Source organism: Halichoerus grypus, chromosome 2 (assembly GCF_964656455.1).
Source record: "Halichoerus grypus chromosome 2, mHalGry1.hap1.1, whole genome shotgun sequence".
Lineage (NCBI taxonomy): Eukaryota > Metazoa > Chordata > Mammalia > Carnivora > Phocidae > Halichoerus > Halichoerus grypus.
The window spans coordinates 47319125-47345844 of NC_135713.1; the positions used below are offsets into that span (position 1 = coordinate 47319125).

The window sequence follows — 26720 nt, forward strand, 5'->3', positions numbered from 1 at the left end:
TGTGTACTGTATCTGGATGGTGTAGATCAAGGGTTGGCAAACTATGACCTGAAGGTCAAATCCACTCTGCTGCCTGTTTTTGTATAGCCTGAGAGCTAAGAATTGTTTTTATATTTTTTAGTGGTTGAGAAAAAAAAAAAAGAATAACTCATAACACATGTAAACTACAGGCAATTCATATTTTCCATGTCAATCAATAAAGTTTTATTGGAGCACGGTGGTAACCATTTGTTCACATTACCTCTGGCTGCTTTTGCACAAAAGGGCCAAGCTGAGTAGTTGAGACTAACAGCATGGCTTGTAAGGCCTAAAATAGGTACTATCTGGCCTTTTACAGGAAAAGTTTGCTGACTTCTGGTGTAGTTATCAGAGCATAATTTTAATCTTAAAACCTTCAGACCTTCAGACCCTAGGGTGATGAGACTTACACTTCAAGGTGGTTATGCCTAAGGTGGTAGACTCGAACCCACCCACTAAAATAAAACTATGTGCTCTTTGCAGATCTGGAATGGCATTGAATTTTTAGATAAGAAAATCTTTTAAAATCCATTTTGAATTATCACCCCTGTTCCCATCCCATTGGGCAGAAATTGGCTTCAAAATTACTAGGTACTCCCTATCAAAATCAATTTATTGAACACTACAGTGTGCCTGGCATAGTGATAAGCACTTCATGTAAAAAGCATTACATGAAGTGATAAGCACTTCATGTAATGCTTATACAGTCCATTCTACAGACATATCAAATGAGGCTGAAAGAGTTTAAATCACTCACCCAAGGTAACATACATAATAAAAGGAAATTTGAACCCAACTCTGAATGACTCAAAAAATCATGATTATAACCACTCTGAGAGAAAAGAAAAAGAGCATATTAAAATCCTATTTGAAAATATAAATTTTCTAGCCAGTGGGCTTCATGCCAGAAATCAACTGGAAATAAAAGCACTCTATCTTCTCAGTGGGTACATTTTAAAACTGATAGTACATATTTTGACTCATCATTAAATTCATAGACACAAGGACTCATCTGTCTCTACTTTTAAAACAAATTTAGTTCTGATACAAGTCAACTCGATACAATCTTAACGTAATCATAGAATTTTTTAAAGTGACAATGAATCATGGAACACTACATCAAAACTAATGATGTATTGTATGGTGGCTAACATAACATAATCAAATAAAATTTAATTAGTAAACAAACAAACAAATAAATAAATTCAAGTCCCTAGGCAAAAAAAAATGACAACTTCAACCCTCCAGTGGTTTTTTTCCACGGCAGCATCTGGCTTATGCTGCCCCCTTCTGGACCACTAGTGGTATGGTCTTAAAAATTCCAAAGGAAAGAAAAAAAGATTCCCCTAATCCGTCTGAGTATTTTAGACTTGAAAAGAATTAGAAATTATCTCCTCTGAGACCCCCCTCTTTTTTCATCATCAAGAGAAAAATTAAAATCTAGAGACAGTTTCACTTACTCAAGGTTTCACAGCAATGAGTAAGAAAGGAAATGACTAGAACCCATATTTTCTGAACTTGCCTGGCAGCACTCCCGCAGATTTGGAATTTCAAAAAGCCTTTTGAAAATAGAAACGCACATTTATTGAGTTCACAGACTTCCCTTAAATTTTGGAGACCCCTGAATGTTTTTAATATGTGCAATGATCAAGAAGAGCACTATATACTTAAATAAATCAATTATTACATACTTGAGTCAGATGTTCCTTAGCACCAGGGGCAAAATTGGGTGAGGACCATTTTTTTTTTTTTAAATTTTGAAAAGGAACAGTGGGCAGATTGTTTTGGCACCCAATGTGGTTCCTAAAGCAGAAGGAATGGTAAGATGATTTCACATTTCATGCCGATGAGGTGACAGAAGGAAACCAAGGACTGTAGAACACCATTAAGACTCACTGAGTTCCAAACTTGGCCTCAAGCTTCCACTGCCTCCAAGGATTCCCCACCAACAAAAATGTCATCATTCTGAGAGCCCAGAGTTGTCACCTCAGGCTCCTGCTCTCATGTGCCAATATGTGAGGGTCTCAGTGATGCATAGATAAGACCCCATCCCTAATCCTTCCCCCCCAGACTCCTCCCTGAAGGGCAATGTCTGGCACGGCTCTTCCTACACCCAGCTGATCAATAAATCTTGATTGAGGAAGGTGGCAAAGTCCTCATTTTACCAAGAAACCTCAGAAGCATTAACAACAAGAACAATAATAATAAATGGACACCATATATCAAGCACTTAACTATACTACATGCCAGGCACAATGTGAAGGACTTCCATGTTTGATCTCAAAAAATGCTCTGCAGTAGATTCCATTATTGTTCTCACTGCACAGTGAGAATCCTGTGACCTAGAGATGTCAGGTGACTTGCTCAAGTCATGTAGCTAGGAGAGGAGAGAGCAAATCTCAGACCCAGGATTATCTACTCGCAGAGCCCAAGCTCTTATCCTCTGAGCTTTACAGCCTTTGGAAAACATGGCAAGTGCTCACACACACTTGCTATGGAAAGATCAGTGCTGGAGAGTGAATGATCTTGCTATTTCATGGCACAATAGGAAGGATCCGTTTGGAATGGAACCCTAATCTTTGGCTGCTTTGGTGGATGCAGTTTCTGGAAAGGAGATTCTATTATTATTGATGATGATGATGATGAGCACAATGTAAGCAGCTGAATGTGCACAAAACACTTTCACATTTATTATCACTTTTGAACTTCGAAAGAAATCTACTGATGTAACGCCTGGGTGGCTCAGTTGGTTAAGCATCTGCCTTCAGCTCAGGTCATGATCCCAGGGTCCTGGGATCGAGCCCCACATCGGGCTCCCTGCTCAGCCAGGAGTCTGCTTCTCCCTCTCCCTCTGCCCCTCTGCCCTGCTCATGATTTCTCTCTCTTTCTCTCTCTCTCTCTCAAATAAATCAATAAAATCTTTTTAAAAAGTATTTAAAAAAAATAAATCTACTGAGGTAAGTAAACTTGGGCAAAATTATTGAAAGAGGAGGAACCTGGAACTCAGAGAGTTCCCATATCTTGCCCAAGGCTGCATAGCTAGTAATGATTGCTAGCAAACGGTAAAGCTTTGCTCAGTGGCGGTATCATAGCCAGCTAGGTTTATCTGAGGCATGATTATTGTTGATTGAAAACTTTTCCCAGTGATATCTGATTCCACATCCCACGTCTGCCCGCCCTCTGCTCTGCTGCTGAGCATCCCAGGGTTCACAGGTTGCAAGTGCAAGGAGGCTCTTGCCAAAGGGTATTAGTAGCTTTAGTCAATGACTTGATCACAGTGCGAGAACAGATGCTTCACCTCCTCACAGAACTTGCTCAAGTGTGCCATTTATCCTACCTGCTGGGAGACCAGAGATCTCTCCAGTGCCTAGCTCCGTGTCAGAGGAAAAGTTTGGTCAGAGTGGTCACCCAGCTCACTTGGTTATCCAATAACGAGGACCCATCTTAGGACTGGCTCCCTGTTCTATTTCAGTGGCTGACATCTTACTTCTTTTCCACTCTGCTTGCTTTACCACGGTCGTACATCTCTTAAAGCTTGGCAACACTCTTTGTTCTTATTTGGTTGACCTTTTTGAAGGTGAGCGGTTAGATGTTAGAATTACACAGATTCAATCCCAACTTTATTAGTGAAAAGATATCATTTGTACGGTTGGTAGAATAGAAATGCTACTGTGAGAAGAATCATGAGAATCCATTCTTTGTCCTTTGCCTTTATCCCCAGACTGCCGGCCTACCAACTGATTCGAGCCTGTGGACAGCGTGGCCATGAGAGATAAAACAAATCAGCTAATGCCTCGCAAAAAATGTTGACTTTGAAATCAACTGCATCCAATTTCTTTCCTCCTAAAAAATGGCATTTGTGAGTGAAAATGAGCTTTGGTTCATTCCCCTGCCTTCCTCTGGTCCTTCCGCTGAACTTGTACTGAAAATGGTAATTCCCCCTACAACTTCCTTATGTCCTTGATCAACCCAGGACCCAGAAAAGTGTCAAGTTCTGACACGGCTCGATTTTGTCTTTAATGAAATAGCACAGTGTAGGGGAAAGAGTTCTGCTTTAAGAGTCAGAAGAGAGTCGTACCCGGGGCCTCGTTCCCACTTCTCTTTGAACTTTTTTATGCCTGTGCCTCAGTTTCCTTCTATGTAGAACAAGGAGTGTGCACTACACCAGTGAAATCTAAATGCCTTCTTGGGGCCAGGGATGGGCTGGCTTCAAAAGAATCTCCCGAAGAAGTTTGTAAGCATACAATTTCTTGGACCCACCCCCAAAGGTTCTAATTCTGTAAGTCTTGGGTAGACTAGAGCAATCTATATTTTTACTAAGCACCCTGGGTTCCAGGCCATGGCCAGGTCTGGTATACATGGACTAGATGCCCTCGAAGTTCAAGGTCTTGGTTCTGTTCTCCTGTCCCCCTGGGAGGTCAACATGAGATCAGATTGCTCCACACCTTCATTTATTCTAGCCTCACTCCCTTTTCTCTTACCTCCATTTCTAGACCAAACCCTCATTTTTGACTGATCCCCCTCTCCTACACCAGGACCAACCTTGCTCCATTCACTATCCCCCTCTCTAAATTATTCATCCTCACACTTCTTGAAAGAATACCTAACATTCATTCTTTAACAATTGCTCATCTTGGACTTCAGTGCCTCCACCCATAGAACTAACACTGCTCACCTAATGGTCCCCCTGTCACAGTTCACAGCCACCTAAGTGCTCATCCTACTTGACCAGCATTCTGAATTTCCTAATATTTGACTACACCCTCTATAATCTTTGTCAGGCCAGCCCTCTCCGCACTCATGCTCTCCTGGATCCCTTCCTACTTTTGTTGTCTCCCTCTCTGCCTCCTCTCCCAAAGTAGTTGTTACTTTATGGGCTTGTACCTCTTCATTTCCCTCTTCCTCTCACACAATATCTTCAGGTGATTCCACAGGAGCTTCAATTACCCCTGTGCTAATGAGACACTATAATAAAGTGCTTAGAAGTTCAGTTTCAAGAGCCAAAAGACCCAGGGTCCAAACTCTGGAAAATTTCTTTCTTTCTTTTTTTTTTTTAAGATTGATTTATTTATTTTGGAGGGAAGAGGTAGAAAAGGGCCAGAGGGAGAGGGGGGAAAGCAGACTCCCCACTGAGCATGGACCCTGACCCAGGGCTCAATCCCAGGACCCTGAGATCAGGACCTGAGCTGAAATCAAGAGTCAAGACGCTTAACCAACTGAGCCACCAAGGCACCCTCTGGCAAATTTTTTAATGTCTCCAAACTTCAGTTACTTTATACTTTATAATGGACATAATAATAGAATCTTTCTCACAGATCCAGACAATGCCTAACAATGAGACAATGCACCTAGGCCTGGTATATAATAGGCACTCAATAAGTGCCATTTATTATCAGTGATTCCCCAAATTGTATCTACAGCCCTGAACTGTCCCCTATGAGATAATATATATTAAAGTATTGGTTAAGTAGCAAGTCCCTGTTCAGCAATTTTAATGTGAATCACAGGAATTATTATTTGATCAGAAGTAGATGTCAATCATCAAAGACACCCATCCCCACCCAGGCATCCATACGTCAACCCAGCTCCACATTTCCAGCTGCTCATTAGACATTCCTCAGGGGCCCTTTGAACTCCAGCTCTCCCAAACAGATTTCATTCTTCCTCCTGGGGTTCTTCACTTGTTAACCTGTCACATCGATCTAATCTCCCAAGTACAGAGAATCTGTCATCCTTCATTCTTACTCGGGTTACCAAGTCCTCTGGATCTTAACTCTGAAGTGGCTCTGACTCTGTCTCCTCTCTGTAGTTACTGCTGCCATCATTCTAGTCTAGACATTCATCCCTGGCCTGAATTATTACGGGAGCCTCCTGGGTAGCCTCTCTGCCCCCAGGCTTGCTCTCTCTCATACATCTTCCACACTCTTACCAGAGCAGTGTCTCCTAAAACAGAATTGGAAATGTCATTCCCTAGCCAGAAAACATGAATTGTTCCTTATGACCCTGGAATAAAATCTAAATTCTTCAGCCCATCAATCAAGTCCTTTAAGAACCTAGGCCATTCTCCACTTCCCATCTCCATTAGATGAAACTGGACTATTAGACAATCTCCAAAGACTTCATGCTCTTATCAAGTCCTCCTCTCTTTGCTCATGCCATTCTACCTGCCTGTTTACCCTTCCCTGCACAATGAAATGTTCTCATCCAAGGAGGAAACCTTTCCATACTTCGATCTCAAAACAACTGGATGATTGTTTGCTCTGCATGGCCTGTCCATCCCACTAAAGTGTGACCCTTTGTGGAGCAGATGTCACAACTTATTCACAGAGAGGCCACTCAATCGCCATGTTTAATGAATGACACATTTGAAAAGCTTTTACCAAAAATCATGCTGCCTATTTCCACGTTTCCAAACCAAATGCCAAGATAAAGACAGAAAATCCTGTCTCCAACCACTTTGTCCTCTGAGACTCCTTTGACTCCATGGAAAGGCCAGCTTGCTCTGGACCATGAAGCTTGGGATGACTTTGTAAAACAGAAAGATCCAGGAATAGAACAGATCTTTCTAAAAGCGTTCCCTCCCCATTCTCTCACCATCCTACCCTGGGACCAAGAAAAAGTTACTGTAAGAATCTTAAGAAAGGGAAAATGTTATTATTATCAAAGCATGTTCATTTTTTCTTAATTTTATTGGATTGACAGCAAAGTCCTCATGCATATATGGGTGCCTTAAATTTGAAATGGTTTGGTAGCTTTGACTTCATGCTAGTGATGGGTATAATGATCTATTTGGGGGCTGAGAAAAAGTGAATCCTAATACTTTAGGAGAAAATATGAAATCCCTCCTTGGGGAAGCTCTGTTGAGAGACAGTGGCTGCCAATCCTGGAACAAAGGCCAACTACACATGGGATCGGAGAACTGGCCTCTGGTCTCAGCTCTCTTCCCAAGTCACTGCAAGGCCTCTCAACTCACAAGCCTTTCCTCGGTCTCAGTTTCCCATCTTCTCAGTTTCCTGGTTTTCCACAGACAACACCGCTCCCCAGGAGTTCAGAAACACAAGTTTAAACCCCCTGAAACCTGGGTGTGAGTCTCAGCTCTCCCCCTGTCTAGCTGTGTGATCTTGGGCAAGTCACTCTACATCTCTGAGCTCCATTTCTAGGCAGCCTTAGAGTGGATGTGAGGATTTGTCAGCCTGGATGGGGCTTCTTCAGAGGATGTCTGCAGCAAACGCCTTAAAAGTGGAGGGGGCACCGAAGCAGGAGATACATACTTGGAGTTGTCTTATAAAAGGAATAATAACACGAATCTAGAAATTCTCCCACGACACACCCAACTACAGCTCTTTTTCCGGCATGACTCGGTTTCCAAGCCTCCATTATAGAGTGGAGCCTCCCTAGACTGAGCAATGTGAGAGAGACAAAACAGTTGAGAAGCAGAAGATGAAAGGTGTCCAGAAGCAGGAATGAAACCAATAATTGGGAAATCCGAGGAGGATTTAAAAGGGACTCAATGAAGAGATTTCAGAATCTCGGATTTCCTCCAATCGCGAGTAGAGAATTACTACCATGAGATTTTAAAAGCTTTTCTAACTTTCCCAAGGTTGTAATTTTGTCACTCATTGGCTGTTTCCCTGGTATGGTTAGCAGTGAAAAAAAATCCTTAAACCAGAAAGTGTCTGTACTTCTAAGGAAGAACTAGGCGGCTGCAAGCTGGTGGCAGTGGCCTCTTGTCATCCTGCCGGAGTGGCCTGCAGACGAAGGTGTGTGAGTAGGAAGAGCAGCAGATGTGGAAAGAAGAGAGGAAATAGGAATCCGGCAAGATGACTATCATTTACTAGCCACTAATTAGGTCCTAGGTATCTGTCTCACGCATTTCCTCACTGAACAGTCCTATGAACTAAGTACTCCTGTTATCATCACTGTACATTTTGAGGAAACAGAGATTTAGAAAAGGATAAAACAAGTAACTCACCTGAGGTTCTGGAAAAAACAAAAAACAAAAAACAAACAACCCCCCCCCCCAAAAAAGCACCCTGCACACACACACACAAAATGTCAGAGCTGGGATATAAGCCTGAGACTTCAGACCCCATGGTGAGTCCTCAAGCCCATTCAATGCTTCCTGGGAGACAGTGAGGAGAAAAGACTAGGAAGAAAGGATCGGAGATGTTACTGAGGCAGTAGAAGGACCAGAGGCATAATGAATGGAAGACTTAATCCCAGGCCTCATGATGACAGCTTCAGGGTCCCTCCCCAGTTAGAGACTAGGTCCTAAGGGAAAAATCTGGGACCATTTCACACATTCCTCCTACCAAGCAAGAAATGAAATTAACCCTCAGGCTGGACAGAATGATTTGAGCTCCTAAGCACCTAGAGGGGTCAGAGTTTGTACTCCTCGAACAGACTCTCTTCAGTTAAGGGGAGAAACCTATGAGAGTTTTTATTGTTGTTTGTTTGTGTTTGAATTGTGGTTCCAAACCATCTGGAGCTTTGCAGCTTTCCTGGAGAATCTCAAGAAATGTCCTAGACTATTCCCTCCAAAAAATGTGTGTGCACATATACACACAGAATTATATATGTAATTTCAGGGGGTTCATACCACACTCCAGCCAATCCACAGACAACCCAGGAGCCCATGGCCACAGTTTAAAATCTTTGAGGTCTAGGTGTGAGTCCTAACTCTCCCTCTGCCCAACTGTGTAATCATGGGCAAGTCACTCCACATCTCTGAATTCCATTCTAGGGAGCCAGGGAGTGAGGATGAAGAATTGCCACTCTGGGTAATGCTAATTTTAGGGAATAATAATTTTGACCAGATCTTCTTTGGATTTAAACCAGCCCTCATCTATGGAAGGCTTGCCATCCAAAATTACATGAAGAAATGAAGAGGGAATCAGGGATATTTAGCCAAGAAAAAAACCCACAGAAGCATGTGGGCTCCAAAATGGATTGAAACCATTTTCATGGGAATGAAGAAGTAGGATTCATTCTGAATTATTCTGTAAGTGGCTCCAGAGGGGGGTACTGGTTGGGGTGTGGCGGGGAGGGAAGCAGCTCAGCCTGGTGTCAGAGTGGCATCACAGTTGAATAGACACGGTTAAAACCAGGCCGCCATTTACTAGGTAAGTTAGATAACTGTCATGGACTCTGAAACGGAAGTGACAATGGTATCTATCTCCTAGGATTTTGTGAAAAGTCAAATGAAGTAATGCACTTAACATGCACAGTGTTAAAACAAAGAGAGACTTCAGTGGGTGTCAGCTTCTCTAATAGTCTCTGACCCTCCATTTCTTTGTCTGTAAAATGGGGACATTATCTGTACCCGATCAGAAGGTCACTGTGAGATTTAAATCAGAAAATGCACATTAAACACCCTTAATACAGCACCTGACACATAATTAACTCCTCAGCAGGTGGGAAGTGCAATTATGATTACAAAGTTTTCGTGACAAAAACCAATGGGAAGAGAGGACAGTAAAGGAAACGAACTTAACCTTTTATTCCAAAATGGAAGGCAAGGCCTTAAATGAAGGGGGGGAATCAGAGGGGGAGACGAACCATGAGAGACTATGGACTCTGAGAAACAAACTGAGGGTTCTAGAGGGGAGGGGGGTGGGAGGATGGGTTAGCCTGGTGATGGGTATTAAGGAGGGCACGTATTGCATGGAGCACTGGGTGTTATACTCAAACAATGAATCATGGAACACTACATCAAAAACTAATGATGTAATGTATGGTAATTAACATAACATAATAAAATAAAATTTAAAAATAAAATAAAAATTTTAAAAATTTTAAAAAATGGAAGGCAAGGCAAAAAAATATATATCTAAGAGCAGGGACTCAGAGCTAGACTTCCTGCATCTGGCACCTGAGAGCAGTGTGGCCTTGGGAAAGTTGCACAAAATAGGGATATGAGCATCTGCTAAGGAAAAATTGAATGAAGTGACCCATGAGAAGAGCTTGGCTCTGCACCAGCACATAATACGTGTTCAATAAATCCTGGTTTCTTCCATAATAAGTAAAGGTAACACAGAGATAGACCTTCTTATAACAAGTTCCTCTCCAGCAATGCAGCCTTTAGTGGCTGCGAGTATTCTTTCTCCCCTGGAATTTATCAAGGAAGAGAGAACTGAAATTACCAGGGATATTACAAAAGAGGGTAAAACATCAAGATGACCCCTTGTTCCCTTGCAATTCAATGTAAGATAGTTTGAGATTTAAATGGACTGAATGATAGATAACATTTTGAAAACTCCTTGCCCACCCTCCATCATTTTTCTAGTTGCTACCTTCTCTTCTGCCAGAAAATAGCCCCTCACCCTCACCCCATGCCATGGACAAAGAAAGTTTAGATCTTGGGCATCTAGCTTCCCTTCAGTTCACAACAACTAGTCCAGATCTTCTGTCTTCCTGCTGGATGAGGGGGTGCATGCCAAAGCTTTTCAACATTAGATCACCCTTGCATTTCATCTTGATTTATACTCTTCCTTCAAAACGTATCCCCCTTTCACTCACTCTTGTCTCTCCCCTCCGATTGTTGTCTTCTGAGCTTTTGTGAGTAATGTCCCATTGCCTCCTTCACAGAGTTAAAGAACTACCATTTTCTGGCTAATAAACATATAGAAAGACACTTAAACTCTTTGTTAATCAGAACAACAAAAGCATAAGATGACATTTTTTTCCTGGGGAGATCGAAAAAGATTAAACAAATGGTCATATCAAGTGTAGGGAGGATGTAGGAAAGCCGACACCCCGTGGATGGGAAAATAAATTGGCAAACCCTTTCCGGAAGACAATTTTGTGATGGCTATTAAATTTAAAAGTGCACATTTTCTTTCAGCCGAGCACTTCTCCTTCTTGGTCACCCCCCTAGTGAGAGAAACACTGGCACAGACACTTAAGGAGACACCCACATACAAGGATGTCCCCTGCAAACTACTTATGGTAATGAGATATTAGAACAACCTCAATGTCCCTTAGTGGGCAATGGATACTATAAGTATCCATAGTATAAAATACTATACAGCAATTTAACATAATGATGCAGATCTACATGGACTGGAGAAGAAAGTGGTCCAATATGTAACGTTAGGTGCATAAAACAAAATGCAGAAGGCTGCGTACACTAGGACAGAATTTTTTTAAAAATCCACACACAAAACAAAACTGCATTTTTCTGTATCTATACACACACATAAGCAATAGAAAAAAGATCTGAAGAATGCTCATCTTCAACTAATAACAGTGATTATCTCAGAGGAAGGGCTGGGATTCAAGACAGGGAGTCAAAGAGCATGTTTTTCTACTCTTTTTATGTATCCCTAACAAAAATACATTAGTGTAGTATTTGTGCATTCTACCATAAATTACTAATATATTTTTAAGATGAATGAGTGATTTTCTGGCATTTCTAACTTCAAGGCAGAAGCAGCTAAGGAAGAAGGGAAATCCCAACAGAGGGGTTTCAGAAATGAGGCAGAGGAGGGAAGAAGTCAGCTCGGATGCTGTTTGCAGGTTTCACTTTCATCCTAGCTTGTGGGTAGATGGAGGATGTGACCACAATGGAACCAAAATAGCCGAATTCCAAGACAAGCAGGCAGATGACAGATCAGATCGTTCCCACAGTCAGACAAAACCACCCTCAGGAGCATAGCCCTCTACCTCTTGTCTGAGGAAACGTCACTGAGTCACTCATTTCCCACGTTGACTCCTGGGATGTTGACTGGAGAAACCAACCTTCGGACTCTGGGGGAGAAAAAAAAAGGGAAAGAGAAAACAAACTTCAGTAAACACCTGTCATTTTATTTTTGGTGCTTCACTGTCCCCTAAACTAACTTGTCATAAAAAAGAAAAGAAGAGCTAATTAAATTTTACTGAGCATTTAGTACATGCTGGACAGTGTTCCAAGTGATCTACACGCATTCTCTCATTTAATCCTCAGAAAGAGACACAGGATAGGTGTTATTATTAGTCCCATTTTACCAATGTGGAAGCCAAGGCCCAGAGAGAGAAAATAACTTTCCCAGAGTCACACAACAGATAAGAAGCAGGACTTACACCCAGGCAGTGTGACACCAGAGCACACACATGACCCCCCCCCACCCATACTAGTCCCCTATGTTGTACTAACACAAGAACTGATTGATTTTTTTTTTACTCCATAGATGTCTGCTTTCTTCTACTTGATTATAAGCCCCATTAAGTAATATCTACCCACTTGAGCACTTACTAACATGCCAGGCACTCACCTTCAGCCATCAGTTATACAACACTCCAACTCACCTGGGAATAAACCAAGGCCAGAGACCCCTGGCAAAAAGGAGTAGAACAGGGAGCCAAGGCTGGGCAGTTCTCTCTAGCACCCCCATGGATGAGAATCATGCCTTATTTTTAGGGTATTCTCTGCCCTTGGGCCCTAGTAAATACGTAAAGAAGGCTTGAGGGATAGATGAAAGGTCACATGAATGAAAGAATTCTCCCTCTACTACAGAAAGCTAGTGAGTCAAGTGAGAACATCCCTCAAGGGGATCTACAAAGATCATTGTGCTTGGAATTAGGCCGAGACAGCTAAGCACTAGCTCGCCTAGAATAGAAAGGCAAATATTCCAGAGATGTGCTACCAGGAAGAATTGCTCAAACAAATCAAGGTCAGTCCCAATCTCTCTCTCCCTACCTCCCTTTCTCTCTCAAAGCCACAAGAATGAATGAGCCACAAATGCTGTCCAATTTGTCCTAGGTGGGGCTCATGGCACACAGGAACCAAAAGTCATCTCTAATCATCTCATTCAACAACACTTTACTGTCCTCAATGTAGGAAATGAGAAAAAGAAAAAGAAAGCCAAGTGTCCACATACCTTTGGATGTAAGTAAGGCAGTGTTTCCAGAAGTCACCTCAGTGCTTCTCTCAGGGTCAATGGAGAGAAAGAAAGTTTCTGACTCTGGAAGAGAAAAAAAGTTCAATAAAAGGGAGCAAAAAATAAGTGTTTGTGCTGAGTGGTGGGATTCAGGGATATTTTTATAGTTGTCTTTGTGCTTTTTTATATATTTCAGGTTTTCTTCAAGGATTGCATGTAATTTTTAGGATCAAGGGGAGTAAACTACAAATGTTATATTTTAGGATGATTATTTTAAAGGCCAAAAGAATAAAAATACATACAAAAATTGACTGGTTTATGGTTCATGGACTTTAGGTGACTACTCAGAATATAAAAGAATTAGCCAATTCAATATTGTCAGGCTATTTAAACTATCGAGGCCTTACTGAGGCAGCTGAGACACCTAAGAAAGCCTTCACGCTATCTCTTAATGGTTTTCCAATATTCTTACATCAGAATCAGAGGTTGAAACACGGTGGGAGCTTTGGTAAGCCCCGTAAGTAATGGAGCTAGTAACTCAGAGAGGTTCCAAGATGCAGGATCAAAAAGGATTGGGGGGAGGGAAAGGGGGGAAAAAAAGGAACAGAATGGAAGGGAGGGAGGGAGGGAGGGAAGAAAAAAAGGAAGGAAGAAATAAGGGTAGAACTAGTTCATCATCAAGGAACATTTTAAGACATCTAGAGGCCTTTCCTCAATGCCCAGGCAGAGACTTAACCCCTGGCAGACTGAAACTGGATTCTGACCCCGGGTGACATTTCCTGGTTCTTCAATAAATATCTCTAAGATTCCTGGAAGGTCAACTGGAGAACCAAAAAAAAAAAAAAAAAAAAAAAAACTGACTTTCAAAAAAAAAAAGGAAAAAATAGGGGGAAAAAGAAATGATAAAACAAAGAAAAGGAACAGGTTAGTGAAACCACATCCTCACTGACACCCCCACACACAAACACACGCGCGCACACACACAGTTATAAGCTGAATTATATTCCCCAAAATTCATATGTTGAAATCCTAACCCCCAATACCTGAGAATGTGGCTATATTTGGAGAAAGAGGTAATTAAGATAAAATGAGGTTATATGGATGGGCCCTAATTCGTTATGAGTGGTGTCCTTATAAGAAGATAAGTTTAGGTCACACACATTCACAGAGGGAAGACCTCTGTGAAAACACAGGGAGAAGGTGACCATCTTAAGCCAAGGAAACAGTCCCCAGAAGAAATCAACCCTACTGACACCTTTATCTCAGACTTCTAGTGTCCAGAACTGTGAGAAAATAGATTTCTGTTGTTTAAGTCCCCCAGTCTGTGGCATTTGTTATGACAGTGTTAGCAAACCAGTATACACACACACACACACACACACACACACACACTGAGACCCAAGAGCAAGTCTCTGGACTGCCCCATTCAGTAAAAAGAACCCTGTTTCAAGGGATCCAAGATACATCTGACCGGCAGAAGGGAAAGAATGGCCAAATGTACCATGTACCTGCAGTGAGGATGGGCCCTTCCATGGAAAGCTCAGTGGTTGGAAGCACTGTGGTGGCTTCAAAAAGAAAGGTTGATGTTGCTGGAGGGTATGTCATTGCCACTGTTGTGAGAGCAGTGGTGGTTCTTGTCTGAAGTCGTGTTCTGGTTGTGAGCTCAGGTAGAGTCATAGCTGTTGCTGGAAGCACAGCTGTGGTTGTCGTCAGAGCAGTGGTGGTAGTTGGGAGACGCGTTGTTGAGTGCCTGGTTGCTGGGGCTGTAACCAATGGAAGATACGTCTGGTACCAAGCAGAGACGGAGGAAAAGGGAAGCATACAAATATATGTGGGATCTGTCCATTTCTCTCCATTTCTGCTGCCCTCACCTGGTCCACTGACCTGGACCACTGTAATGCCCATGGAAGTTGGGTTTCTTACCTCTACTCTTGGCCTTTCTGATCTGTTCTTCACACATTGGTTAAAATAATCTTTTTAAATGACAAATAATTATGTCAGTACCCTGCTTAAAACATTTTACTGGTCCTCCATGCCCTTGAGATAAAGGACCCAATCCCCAACCTTGGCCCACAAAACTCTATCTGATCTGGCTCTTTCTTTACAATCTCATGTCTCCACTCCACTCTTCTTGCTTTTCCCCAGCCCTCTGACCTTTCTTCATCTCTCTGAACAGTGACCTCACACTGGAGGGACTTCATACCTGTTACTTCCTAGCCTCTCCCTTCATTAGGCTGACTCCTACTGAGTCCTCTTGTTGCAGCTAAAAGGACACTGCTGCAAGGAGGTCACCCATATTCGGCAATCGCAATTAGGTTTCTTGGTTTTGCACTTTACCTTGGTTTTCATACTTTACCTTCACAGCATTTATTGCATTTCATAACTGCACATTTTATCTGATGATTATGGTTTAACACTTGTTTCTCCCATGAAACTGTAAGCTCCATGAGGGGAAATCTGGTATTTACTTTGTTCTCTGCTACAAATCTAATACCTAGCCCAGTGTCGGGCACATAGTAGGTTTCCAAAAACATTGCATCAATGAGCAAATGAACAATTGCATCAAAAGTGAGCCCAAACATAAAATTTCAGTCAAGCAAGATGAAGAAGCTCTAGAGCTCTGCTGTACAACATCGTACCTGTAGTTAACAATAATATATTATACACTTGAAAATTTGCTGACTTAGAACTCATCTTAGACGTTCTTTCCACAATAAAATAAAATTAAAATCTAAAGAAAGTGTGCCCAAAGTATGCAACAAGGGGTGAGAATATAGTCTCTTTCAGATATTAAAGATAAGTTTATGCCAACACCACTCACCCCTAACATTTGAATTTGGGTTCATCAGCCACTGTTATTCTGTATGTGCTACACTCTCTTAAATATGACAAATTTCAATTAACTCTAACAGATTCCAGTGAGCTTAGAAATGACCCATAGATATTGAGTTCAACAAGTATTTTATAAAATAATAGCTGGTTATACCAGGCTTGAAAAGAGAAAGCTTGGATTAGCATCATTTAACTTCAATAAAACTTCAATAAATCAGAAAAATACCTCTTTATCACAAAGCCACTTTTTGAGAAAAATACACTAATGTGTATGAAAGTTCTCTAATGAGAAGCATCCATATAAATTATTCTCAAAGTTTATGGGGTGCCTGGGTGGCTCAGTTGGTTAAGTGACTGCCTTCCGCTCAGATCATGATCCTGGGGTCCTGGGATCGAGCCCCGCATCGGGCTCCCTGCTTGGCGGGAAGCCTGCTTCTCCCTCTCCCACTGTCTCTCTCTCTCTGTCAATTAAATAAATAAATAAATAAAAATAAATAAATAAATAAATTGTTCTCTAAGTTTAGAGTGCATTGGAGTCACCTGAGAATCTTGTTAAGTACATGGCTGTAAGCATATGACCTTGCCTCCCAAGATGCCTACCCAGTGAGGAACAAAGCACAAGAATCTTCCATCTTTGATGCAGGTTGAACACAGAGCTTACTCTGAGAGGCTCCATTCCAAACAAGCAGGAAAGCTGATTACTGTTAGCATAATTCAACCATAGGCTGCCTTCCATGCAGCTCAAATCTTTAAGGGTTGCACCCTATTCCAATTTCATCAAAAGCAACTAATAGTAACAGAACGAAAGGCCACCTAAAAACTGTTATGACTGTCTCCAAATCTCACGCCCTTTCCCCTCTGCTGGAAGTCACAAACTATTGGCTGATGGACTGAAGCTGACCCATGGACACATTTTATTTCGTTTACATGGTAGTTCTTTTTTTAATCTTTGCCAACATGCAAAAATCAATGTCATGCCCATAAAAATTGGGAGATCCGAAAGCACTGCACATAAATTTCTGCAAAGTGGCAATCTCCTAGATAAGAATCAGATGCCCTCTGCACATTGACCCTGCAATTCCCTGCTTGTTTTCTCCATGTGCCCTCCACTCATTCATTTCTAAGGTCTTCTTGGCCCCCATGGGCATTTGCTCCATCCTGTGGCTCCTCTAGCCATAGAGACACAGCTTAGATTTAATCTGCCCACTCATGCTTAAGCACCTACAGCCTCCCCAACACCACCCACTGAATCCATTCCCCATTAACTGTTGGATCCCTCCTTCCACAGACACAAGCCCCTTCGTGCACGCACCTCTCCTCAATTGCAGGCGAATGTTCTTCTTCACATCATTGAACCAGCCAGGGACCTCTATGCGGCAGCAGTACACACTGCTGTCACCTTCATTCGTGTTGAAGATGGTCAAGGAGACATTGCCTCTCCAGATACTGCCCTGAAGATCATATTTTGGTGACTTCCTGGACAGTACCCTCATCCCATTGGTGTGGAGAAGCTCCTCGCTGCATTTGGATTTGGGACACTCACCCTTGCCCCAGCACATGCTGTTCCTGCTGTGAGCCCAGGATGAGTACTTACAGGGCAAAGTCACCGTCTGACCCAAATACGCTCTCACAGTCTCTGGTACAGGTGAAGCTGTGAGGAAAGATGAGAAAAATAGACTGTGTGGTTCTAAAATCTTTCAAATATGCTACACAGTGTTTGTGTAGAACGATGCTTCCAGGATGATGAAAAGAGTTATAGTGTATATCTTTTTAGCCTAATTCTGATGTGCCCTTAGCTGCTGCTGAGTCCCTAACTCCACACCCTTTTGTCCCCTAACTGGAGACAGTTGACCCACATGAGTGTCTGAACTCGTCTCCACAACAAGACATTTTGGTTGATTTAAAAACTCTGATCTTGGGGCACCTGGGTGGCTCAGTCAGTTAAGCATCTGCCTTCGGTCAGGTCATGATCCCAGCCCACATCAGGCTCTCTGCTGAGCAGGGAGCCTGCTTCTCCCTCTCCCTCTGCCCCTCCTCCCTGCTTGTGCTCTCTCTCTCTCTCTATCAAATAAATAAATAAAATCTTTTTTAAAAATAAAATAAAAATACCATTCAATAAACAAAAAAATTGATCTTGAGTACCATTCAATAAACAAAAAAATTCTCCAATGAAAAGGCCAACTCTTTAATCCAATTCCACTAACTAATATGAGCAGATCCAAAACCAGCACCCTACCCACTGTATCTCAATAAGCAGTGAGCATGTACTACAGACCCAAATGCCTCAAATGGGACTCCCTCCACCCTCCAATCCAGAGAATGCTATGGCAGTAACATAGGCTTTTGGACTACATTCTGTTTTCCTTCTCTTCTTTCAGTACTGGATACAGAAATTAATTGCTCTGGACTATTTATTCATTGTTAGAGAATATGAAGTTAGGTGAAGTATGAAAACATTTTTAATGTGAGAACTGGAAGGGACCACAGGAATTAGATAGAATGGCAGCTGTGACATACAGAAATGCTGGAAGTTTAGTCTTACCAAATTAGCTGTGTGAGATGGGAGGTATCACTATTTCTAAAATGAAGTAGTCATCTTTGCCAGCTTTGGCTGCTCATCAGCATGACCTGGGGAGCTTGTTAAAAATGGAAATCTTATTGTCCAACCCTGAACCAGAATCTCTGAGGCCAAGACCCATGGAAAAAATATGCATAACCAAATTCTCCAAGTCATTCTGATGTCGTTTGCTACTCACAGTGTTTGAGGACCACTAGACAAGCTCTTCTAAGATAACTTCCATCTCTGAGAATCTGTGAAACATTTTCACTGCTGCAAATATCAAGCCCACTGGTTTAACAGAGTATCAGCAATTGTTTTCATTCCCCACCCCCAAAAAATGCTATTGAAGACAGGCTGAAGCTCCAGATCATCAGGACTCCATCCTGCTCCCACTGGGGTACATAGATCCTGCTTATTGTTTTCTCCAATGTAACTTCCTGTGAGACTCTCCATTCACTAATTTTGTGGACCCATTTGGCTCAGTTGTATAAGACATGGCCAGCAGTACCAGGTTCCTCTCTGACTCAGGTGTCAGGAATGTCCACATATCCCTCTCTAGAAGAAGGTGAGCACAAACCCTAAGAGTCACCAAATTCAGACCAGCCTGGAGCCTTCCCTGAAATCACAGTTTCTTCATTTTGTCGTAGTAGAAATGTTTCAATGATTGTAAATGCTCTGGAAGTCTCTTTTGCCCACCATGAAACAAGGAAAAATAAATAAATAAGAAATTCATTGTCATCACCTTCACCTATATTAGCAACACAGAACATATGCTCCTAAAACTAGTAACTCCTACAATATGAGCTTGTCCTATATTTGGAAAATTAATAACAAATATGTGTAGGAACTATTTCTGCTGGAAATTGGACAGTTTATTTTTCCAGTATCATAGTATAGAAGGAGGCATCCTACTACTCAGGAGGAAAAGACCACATAGGGGCGCCCAGGTGGCTCAGTCGTTAAGCGTCTGCCTTTGGCTCAGATCATAATCCCAGGGTCCTGGGATCGAGCCCCTCATTGGGCTCCCTAATGGGCGGGAAGCCTACTTCTCCCACTCACACTCCCCCCGCTTGTGTTCCCTTTCTTGCTGTGTTTCTGTCAAATAAATAAATAAAATCTTTTTAAAAAAAAAAAAAAGAAAAGAAAAGAAAGAAAGAAAAGACCAGATAGAAAAATTGACAGCAGACAAAACAGGCATAGATGAGGAAATGTGAGCAGCCGGTAAATTTCACCTGGAAGACAGGCAAAATTTTAGAATGCCAGTGATATTAAGGTTGGCCAGACAGGGACTTAGGAAATGACATAGACTACTGGAGTATACTGGAATAAAATAGGAGGTTAATTGGTAGAGCCACATTGTGGGGCAATCTGGCAGTTTCCATTAATACTGAACATGCGTGTATCCTAGCTAAGTCTTAGCAATTTCGTGTTTTGTTATGCACCCTAGAAAAACACACTTGCAAAGGAAACCTATTTGTAAATGTTTGCTGCATCTTTCATGTATATGTGAATGAAATGAACAATGTGTGCATGGGGAATGGCAAAACTATGGCATACGCATTCCAAGGAATCATGAATGAATCATTCATTCCCTGTAACCATTCCAAGGTTAGTAAAAGTAGAGCGATCTATATCAGTTGACATGAAAACTCCAAGCCTTATTAATGTATGAAAAGGGCAAATTCATAACAATACATAAAACATAAAAGCATCTGTTAACATAAATAAAACAGTTTGCATTTTTTTTTTTTTTTTTTTTGTGGGCACAAACGAATGAAGGTAAATGCATAGAAAAGTGTCTGGTGGGATATACACCTAACTCATTGTACCAGTCACCTCCATGATCAGAGAAAAGGAACTGGGGCTGGAAGTAGTAGTCAAAGGGATTTTAGCTTTATAACGGCTATTATTTTTTCACCAAGAGTGTTTCTGTATCACTGATCTAATTAAAAATTAATATTAAAAAAAGGAAGCAGGCAATTTGGTGCAGCAGAAAAACACTCATTAGGCTTATGTTGTAAACCTCATTCTGCCAGTTAACTGCTTTTGTGTTCTTGGAGGAAAGCCACAATAATCCTGCCCTCATTATCATCAAAAGACAAAGGGGATATATAATACTTGCTTCAGAAATAGTTCTGAGGTTCACATGAAATGAAGTATCAAATACCACATGAAATTAATAAAGTACTGGTACAAGTAACCAAGCATTTCAGAATTTAGAAATAGGATGAGAAGCTGTTCCTTACTGTTACAAAAATATCTTGGAGTACAGGAATCATTGGCATCAAGTCAATTCCCCTCTTTGGAAATTACCCAGGATGGTAGGTGCAACGAAGGTTCTGGTGCCCGCTGGTTTCCTTCTCCAGCTAGTGACCTCAAGAAAGGTCCTTTACCAACCTGGGTTTCAGTTTCACCATTTACAGAATAAAGGGTTTCATTCCACATCTTTTTTTTTTTTTTTTAAGATTTTATTTATTATTTATTTGAAAGAGAGAGCATGCACACAAGCAGGGGGAGGAGGGGCAGAGGGAGAGGGACAAGCAGGCTCCCCCTGACACAGGGCTAGATCCCATGACCCTGGGCTGAAGGCAGTTGCTTAACCAACTGAGCCACCCAGGCGCCCCTCATTCCACATCTTTTAAGAGCATCTCCAGCCCTGATTGATCCTTGGTAATTCTGAGCAGTAGCTCTCTTCTAAATTGGTCATTTTAGAAAAGGCACAAATGAACAGCACCAACAGACCATTCTCCAGGTGCAGCTTCCTTCAAGTAGGATTAGAGAAGGCCACACAATCAGTGTCCAGCCAGTAGCAGGGAATGTGGACCTAGACTCCAGCAACCTTCAGCATAATAAAACCTCCACACCTCAACGTACTCAGGACAAGATAAGGACCAGTGAAGACACAGATAAAGAAAGTAACAGGGACGCCTTCATTCTGTGAACTCCTACAGAGTCTGGGAAGAGAGGCAATTAAATGATCATTTACTACAGGGAGATAAGTTCTCTGATGAATGACTCCATAGGAGATAGGAACTCAGAGCAGAAACACCTAAACCACTCCAGAGGCTCTGGGTGCTCAGGAAAAGCCTCACTTGGGTGGAGACCTGAGAATGCATATAGTTTCAGAGTAAAGAAAGGCAGAAAAAAATCAGCATGACAAAGTTTTGAAGGGTAGAGAGGACACATTTGTTTTCCTTGGAATGTGGGTGTTTTCTCACGCAGCATATTGGAAAGATCATGTGCAAATAACTATGAACTTTTAAAAGTGCTAAGGACATTAGATACTATCTAGTTCTAGAATCATGGATTGTTCAAACTGGTCTTACCAAAGTCCCTCATTTCATACATAGAAGAGCCAGAGCAATTTCAACAGGTTCCTAATGTTAATGGTTAGTGACCGAGACACAACTGCAGCTCAGTGTAGAGCATTTTGCCCTATGCTGCCAGGATGCAGAAGTCTAAGCTGGCCCAAATTGAGTGTGTACATCTGCATCGTCCAAAACCTGGAAACAATGTGCAGAAAAGAAACCTCACCTTGAAGCCTCATCCCCAGCAAAATAAAACAAACAAAAAGCAAACTATAACTCCTGAAAATCAAGAGGAAAAATAAGAATTATAATAAAAGCACTTGTAGAACAAATTCCCCAGGCTCCGACTGTGCTAATAACACCTGCAGATGAAATTTCTTTTCCCCATTTCATCTGACCCCTTATTTTGTGTTTCTTCTTAAATGGTCATTTCTGATATGAACACAAATTATCCCACCCTGAAACTCCAAAACCAGTCACAGGATAAAATAACAAGGAAGGGGAGAGACCCTACAAAGAAGGAAGCCTGGAAGGAAGGAGGAATGAAGCAGGCTTCTGCTCTACCGAGGCCCGATCAGCCATGGGAATCCATCACAGGATGCCAAGCTATCCAGGGACTCTTGCATGGAAGGATTCAGAACACTTACTCAGAGAAAGCCGCCCAAGCTCAATCAGCAGCCAGAGAATAAGAGGCCCTTTGGACATTTTGATGGTTGGCAGGCCCCAGGAGTCTGTCTGTCTGTCCAAAGCCCATTTCTTATACTCCAGTGAATGCTGACAGGGCAGGACCATTTAGTTTCATTTCTCTTTCTGCCTCATAATCTTCCCTTTCCCCCTCCTGAATGGTCTCCCTCAATCTGGAATGTATGATAAAATGTGCTGAGCACTTTTCTCCTGGCCACTAGCCTATGTACAAATATGTGCATGGATAGTGCAGTTGCACCTGTATTCCTTTGTCCATGCATATCAAGGGATTTCCTACTTGTGTGTTAGCATCCATGCATGTGCTTGTGTGTATGTGCATGTGGTAGCTGTGCTCGAGCTACAGTCCTCCTGGCTACTGTGCAGCTCAGAATAAAATGCAATGAACTCTCCTCACTGGCAGCTGTTTATACATAGAATCCTCATAGGGGCCAAAGAAAAGTTAGCCTAGAATTTGCCTCTGCTCCATTTATCTGATTCACCTAGTTCTCCATCACTCAGATTTTTGGTTCCTTTACCCCATGGAAAAAGAAAAGCAGGACTGCAATCAACCATCACATAAGCCAAAATCACCATTACAGTTTACTAGACAAGGAAAGAAGAATTCAATAGAAGAAGCATACTGTGGCCATTACAGGATGGGCTCAGGTATTAAAGAAACCCAAAGTCAGGACCCAATTCTACCACTTTTTAAGTGAAGCCACTTGATAGAGAAGAGCATAAAAGATAATTCACGAACCAGATTACAAGGCTTGACTCTAAAGATACAATGATCTATCCAAGACCACAGAACCAGTTAGAGAAGGAACCAAATCAACCAGATGTGTTTTCTAAAATAGACTTAGGGGCACCTGGATGACTCAGTTGTTAGGCAACCAACTCTTGCTCTCAGTTCAGGTCTTGATCTCAGGGTTATGAGTTCAAGCCCCATTCTGGGCTCCATGCTGGGCCTGGAGCCTACTTAGAAATTAATTAATTAATTAATTAGACTTAGATCATCATCATTGGTTATTGAATCCTTAGTTATATACCAGGTACTCTGCTACATGATACAGATGTATTATTTAATTCTCACAACCATAAGAAATAGATAATATTTTTTCCCATTTAACACATGAGGAAACTGAGGCTTAAGGGAGCTACATAAATGACATTGACAGCTAAGAAGGTGTAAAAACAGGACTCAAGCCCAAGTCTCCCTGATCCCAAAGTCCATGCCCCTAATCACTACACCCTCCTTTGACCTGTGATCCTTAGGGTAATACAGACATGAGACCACCCATACCAGTGGCTGGCCAAATCCCACCCAGCCCCAGAGAATGAATTTAAGGATTCACAAATGCTCTAGATTTAAAAAAAAAATCCTCATTTGATTGTAACCCACTAAATGAGCCTCAGACATTCAACATTGCTCACGGTAAAAGTATTGGTGAAAATACAAATATCAGATAAGACTCTGGACTCAGAGAAGCCAGAAAAACAAGGGGAAGGGATGAAAATAGAGGGACTTGGAGAAAACCTTCCCATTGAATACCCATTGAATTGTGGAATCCTCTTCCTAGGGAACTGGGGGGTTTAATCTCTGGATAAACTGAATGGCCCTAATAAAACACTTACAGATATTGATATTTAGGTATCCCCCAACAATATCAACACAATTGTCCTTCAATAAAGTTACCAGTGCATAAGCCTCAATCTTATATGCAGCACTCCTAATTAGTTTTTAGTGTGTCACTTTAAATACAAATAGACAACCAAGGATCTGAGACATTTGGGGAAAGTCTTCAGTATGAAAAAGATGACAACATCCAAGATGACTTTTTCTACTCACATGTATAGCAAATTGATAGGATGACTAGAAGCCCTAGGAGCTGGACAGGCAACCTTTCTCTCCACATGGCCTTTCCTCAAGGCATCTTGGGCTTCCTTACAGTATGGCTGTCTCAAAGTAAATGAATTTCTTACATAGTATTTGGCTTTCTCAAAAATGAGTGTTCCAACAGGCTCAGGAAGAACCTGCAAAGGTTATGACCTAAACCTACATGTGATTCAGTATCATTTCTACTGCATTCTGTTGGTCAAAAAGTAAGTTATAAGGCCATCCCAGATTCAAGTAGAGGGAACAATACAAGGGTGTGAATATCAGGAAGTTCATTGGAGGTGAAGGGGAAGCATCTTTGCAGACTAGTTACCACAACAAGCAAACCAGGTTGGAGCAGAAGGGCAAAGGGATAAGGTTTGGGGTGGCAGTGGTAAATGTAACTGGTAGATAGTCTCATGCATTTGGGCATTTTGAAAATAGATTCAATAGGTCTTTGACAGAAAATGGTTGAATCATTTGGGATGAATTTTGATAAACACTTGGAAAATTAAGAAAAGGAAAACGAGACAATTATTACAATGATGAAAGATAAAATATTATACAAGAAAGAATATGTAATTATAGTACATTTGCTCAATGTGAAAGGTAGTTATACAGTCATGATAATGTAAACTCTGGCTACTAGTTTAACAAAAACTGTGATATGAATACATTGGGAAGATGGACAGAGAGGAAGTGGAGGAGGGGTGCAAGAAAACCAAACCCTACTCACCCTTAGAGGAGGTCAATAGTTGGTGATGAGAGTGATCAATCAAACAATACCAGTATAAGCACATTATTTGTAATATGGAAGGAAAAAAAAAAACAGAAAAAAAAACTCAGAAGAGTTTACATTTTATGGGAAAGAATAGGAAAGGAATTGACTATTTTTTCAGTTATGCCTTTTAGAATAATTTTACTTTTAAAAAATGCACATATTGAGCACTCCTAGCACCCAGATATTAGTTTCTAAATACCACTCTCCAATAGAAGGAACCAGGGCTCTTTGGGGAAATGGCTGATTCTAGGACTAGGGCAACAAATACTTCAAATGAATCTGGAGCATCTTATACTAGAAAGTATGAAAGTGCTGAATAAATAGATTGATGATGATAGATAATAGATAGATAGATGATAGATAGATGATAGATAGATAGGTAGATAGATAGATAGATGATAGATAGATAGATAGATATAGATAGATGATAGATAGATAGATAGATAGATAGATAGATAGATAGATAGAAGACCCACAATGGTGCAATTGTTAATGGGACACCAGAAACAACTAAAAGAGCTCTCAATGACCAAAGCTGGAACAACCTGAGCAACAAAATAAACTAGTACTGGATTATAACCCAAAGTATAAAATAGATGTCTATACTGATATAGTGATTGAATCAATAAATAAGTGAGGGAGAAGAGACTAATCTTCTGTCCAAAAGAATCCAAATAATTTATGTAGAGACTTACCCTTAAAGGGAAGGTGGAGCATAACTCCCACTCCTTAAGTGTGGGCTGGACACAGTGACTTTCTTCCAAAACATCCAGCAAAGACAGAGAGAACAAAGACTACATTTAGAGTGGAGAGATCTGGCAAACGCTACCTTGAGCATGTGATCAAGGTCAGCATCAAGAGAGAAGTCACGATGATGGTTTGCACCCTTGATATGTGGTGTAAATGGCACTTTACCTCTGTGGTAAAGTCTTCCTCCCAAGAAATATAATCCTAGTATAATCATGAGAAAAACATCAAACACAACCAAACTGAGTCACATTCTACAAAATATTTGACAAATACTTCTCAAAACCATCACAATCATATAAAACAAGGAAAATCTGAAAAAATGTGAACAGCTCAGAGGAACCTAAGGAGATGTGACAACCAAATGTAATGTGGTATCCTAGATAGGCTCCTGGAAGGGAAAAAGGCTAGTAGGTGAAAACAAAGGAAATTTTGGACTTTGGTTAATAATAATGTATTAATATTGGTTTATTGATTATTACAAATATACCATTTCCACAGCGTAAAATGTTAACAATAGGGGAAACTGGGTGTAGGGTGTATGGGAACTCTCTATTCTATATTCATCATTTTTCTGTAAATCTAAAGCTATTCTAAAACAAAGATTTTCCTAGTGCACATATTCTTTTATTTTAGAAATGCAAATGTTAATTTAGTACCTGGAAGGGGTCACACACTGGAAAGAGAGACTGAGACTAAGCTTGGTTATCTTCTCTTCCTAAGTTAAGGTCCCTGGACAGTCTTAAGGGAATTCACAAACATCCTAATATTGGATGCTCAATTTGTATTACTGTATTAAAGCATATTATTCTTGAGAGAGGGCCATAGCAGTTTTTGGTAATTCATGTCTTTGCCATCTTCCTCTGCTTATGGAGGTTTGTGTCTGGAGAGCCGGTCCTCCCTCATTCTCAGTAAGTGCAGTTTAGATGGCATTGATTTCATTCATGGCCATGCTGTTTAGATCAAGGATGAACAGTTGATCCAAATAAAGTCAAGGATACATAATCTTGACACATTTCCTGGAACTTTTGAGAGGTAGGAACACTCCCTATTTTCC

At 41.2% G+C, this 26720-nt stretch overlaps 1 protein-coding gene and 1 pseudogene across 3 annotated transcripts in view; one reads left to right on the forward strand and one right to left on the reverse strand.

Moving 5' to 3' along the window:
• The window catches only part of TIMD4 (T cell immunoglobulin and mucin domain containing 4), a 59984-nt gene that overhangs the window by 13270 nt on the left and 19994 nt on the right, over window positions 1–26720 (reverse strand). For 2 of the 3 annotated variants that reach the window (XM_036096215.2, XM_036096214.2), the window contains exons 1-5: window positions 22223–22303; window positions 17020–17358; window positions 14384–14638; window positions 12876–12959; window positions 11683–11766 (exon numbers count right to left, since the gene is read on the reverse strand). In XM_036096215.2, the coding sequence (XP_035952108.2) occupies window positions 11683–11766; window positions 12876–12959; window positions 14384–14638; window positions 17020–17358; window positions 22223–22280 (820 nt within the window). In that variant the 5' untranslated portion in view covers window positions 22281–22303. Of the gene's footprint in view, window positions 1–11682; window positions 11767–12875; window positions 12960–14383; window positions 14639–17019; window positions 17359–22222; window positions 22304–26720 lie in introns of those variants that run through there. The other variant, XM_078066785.1, reaches the window with a different exon arrangement.
• LOC118538346 (U4 spliceosomal RNA) lies at window positions 3085–3164 on the forward strand (annotated as a pseudogene).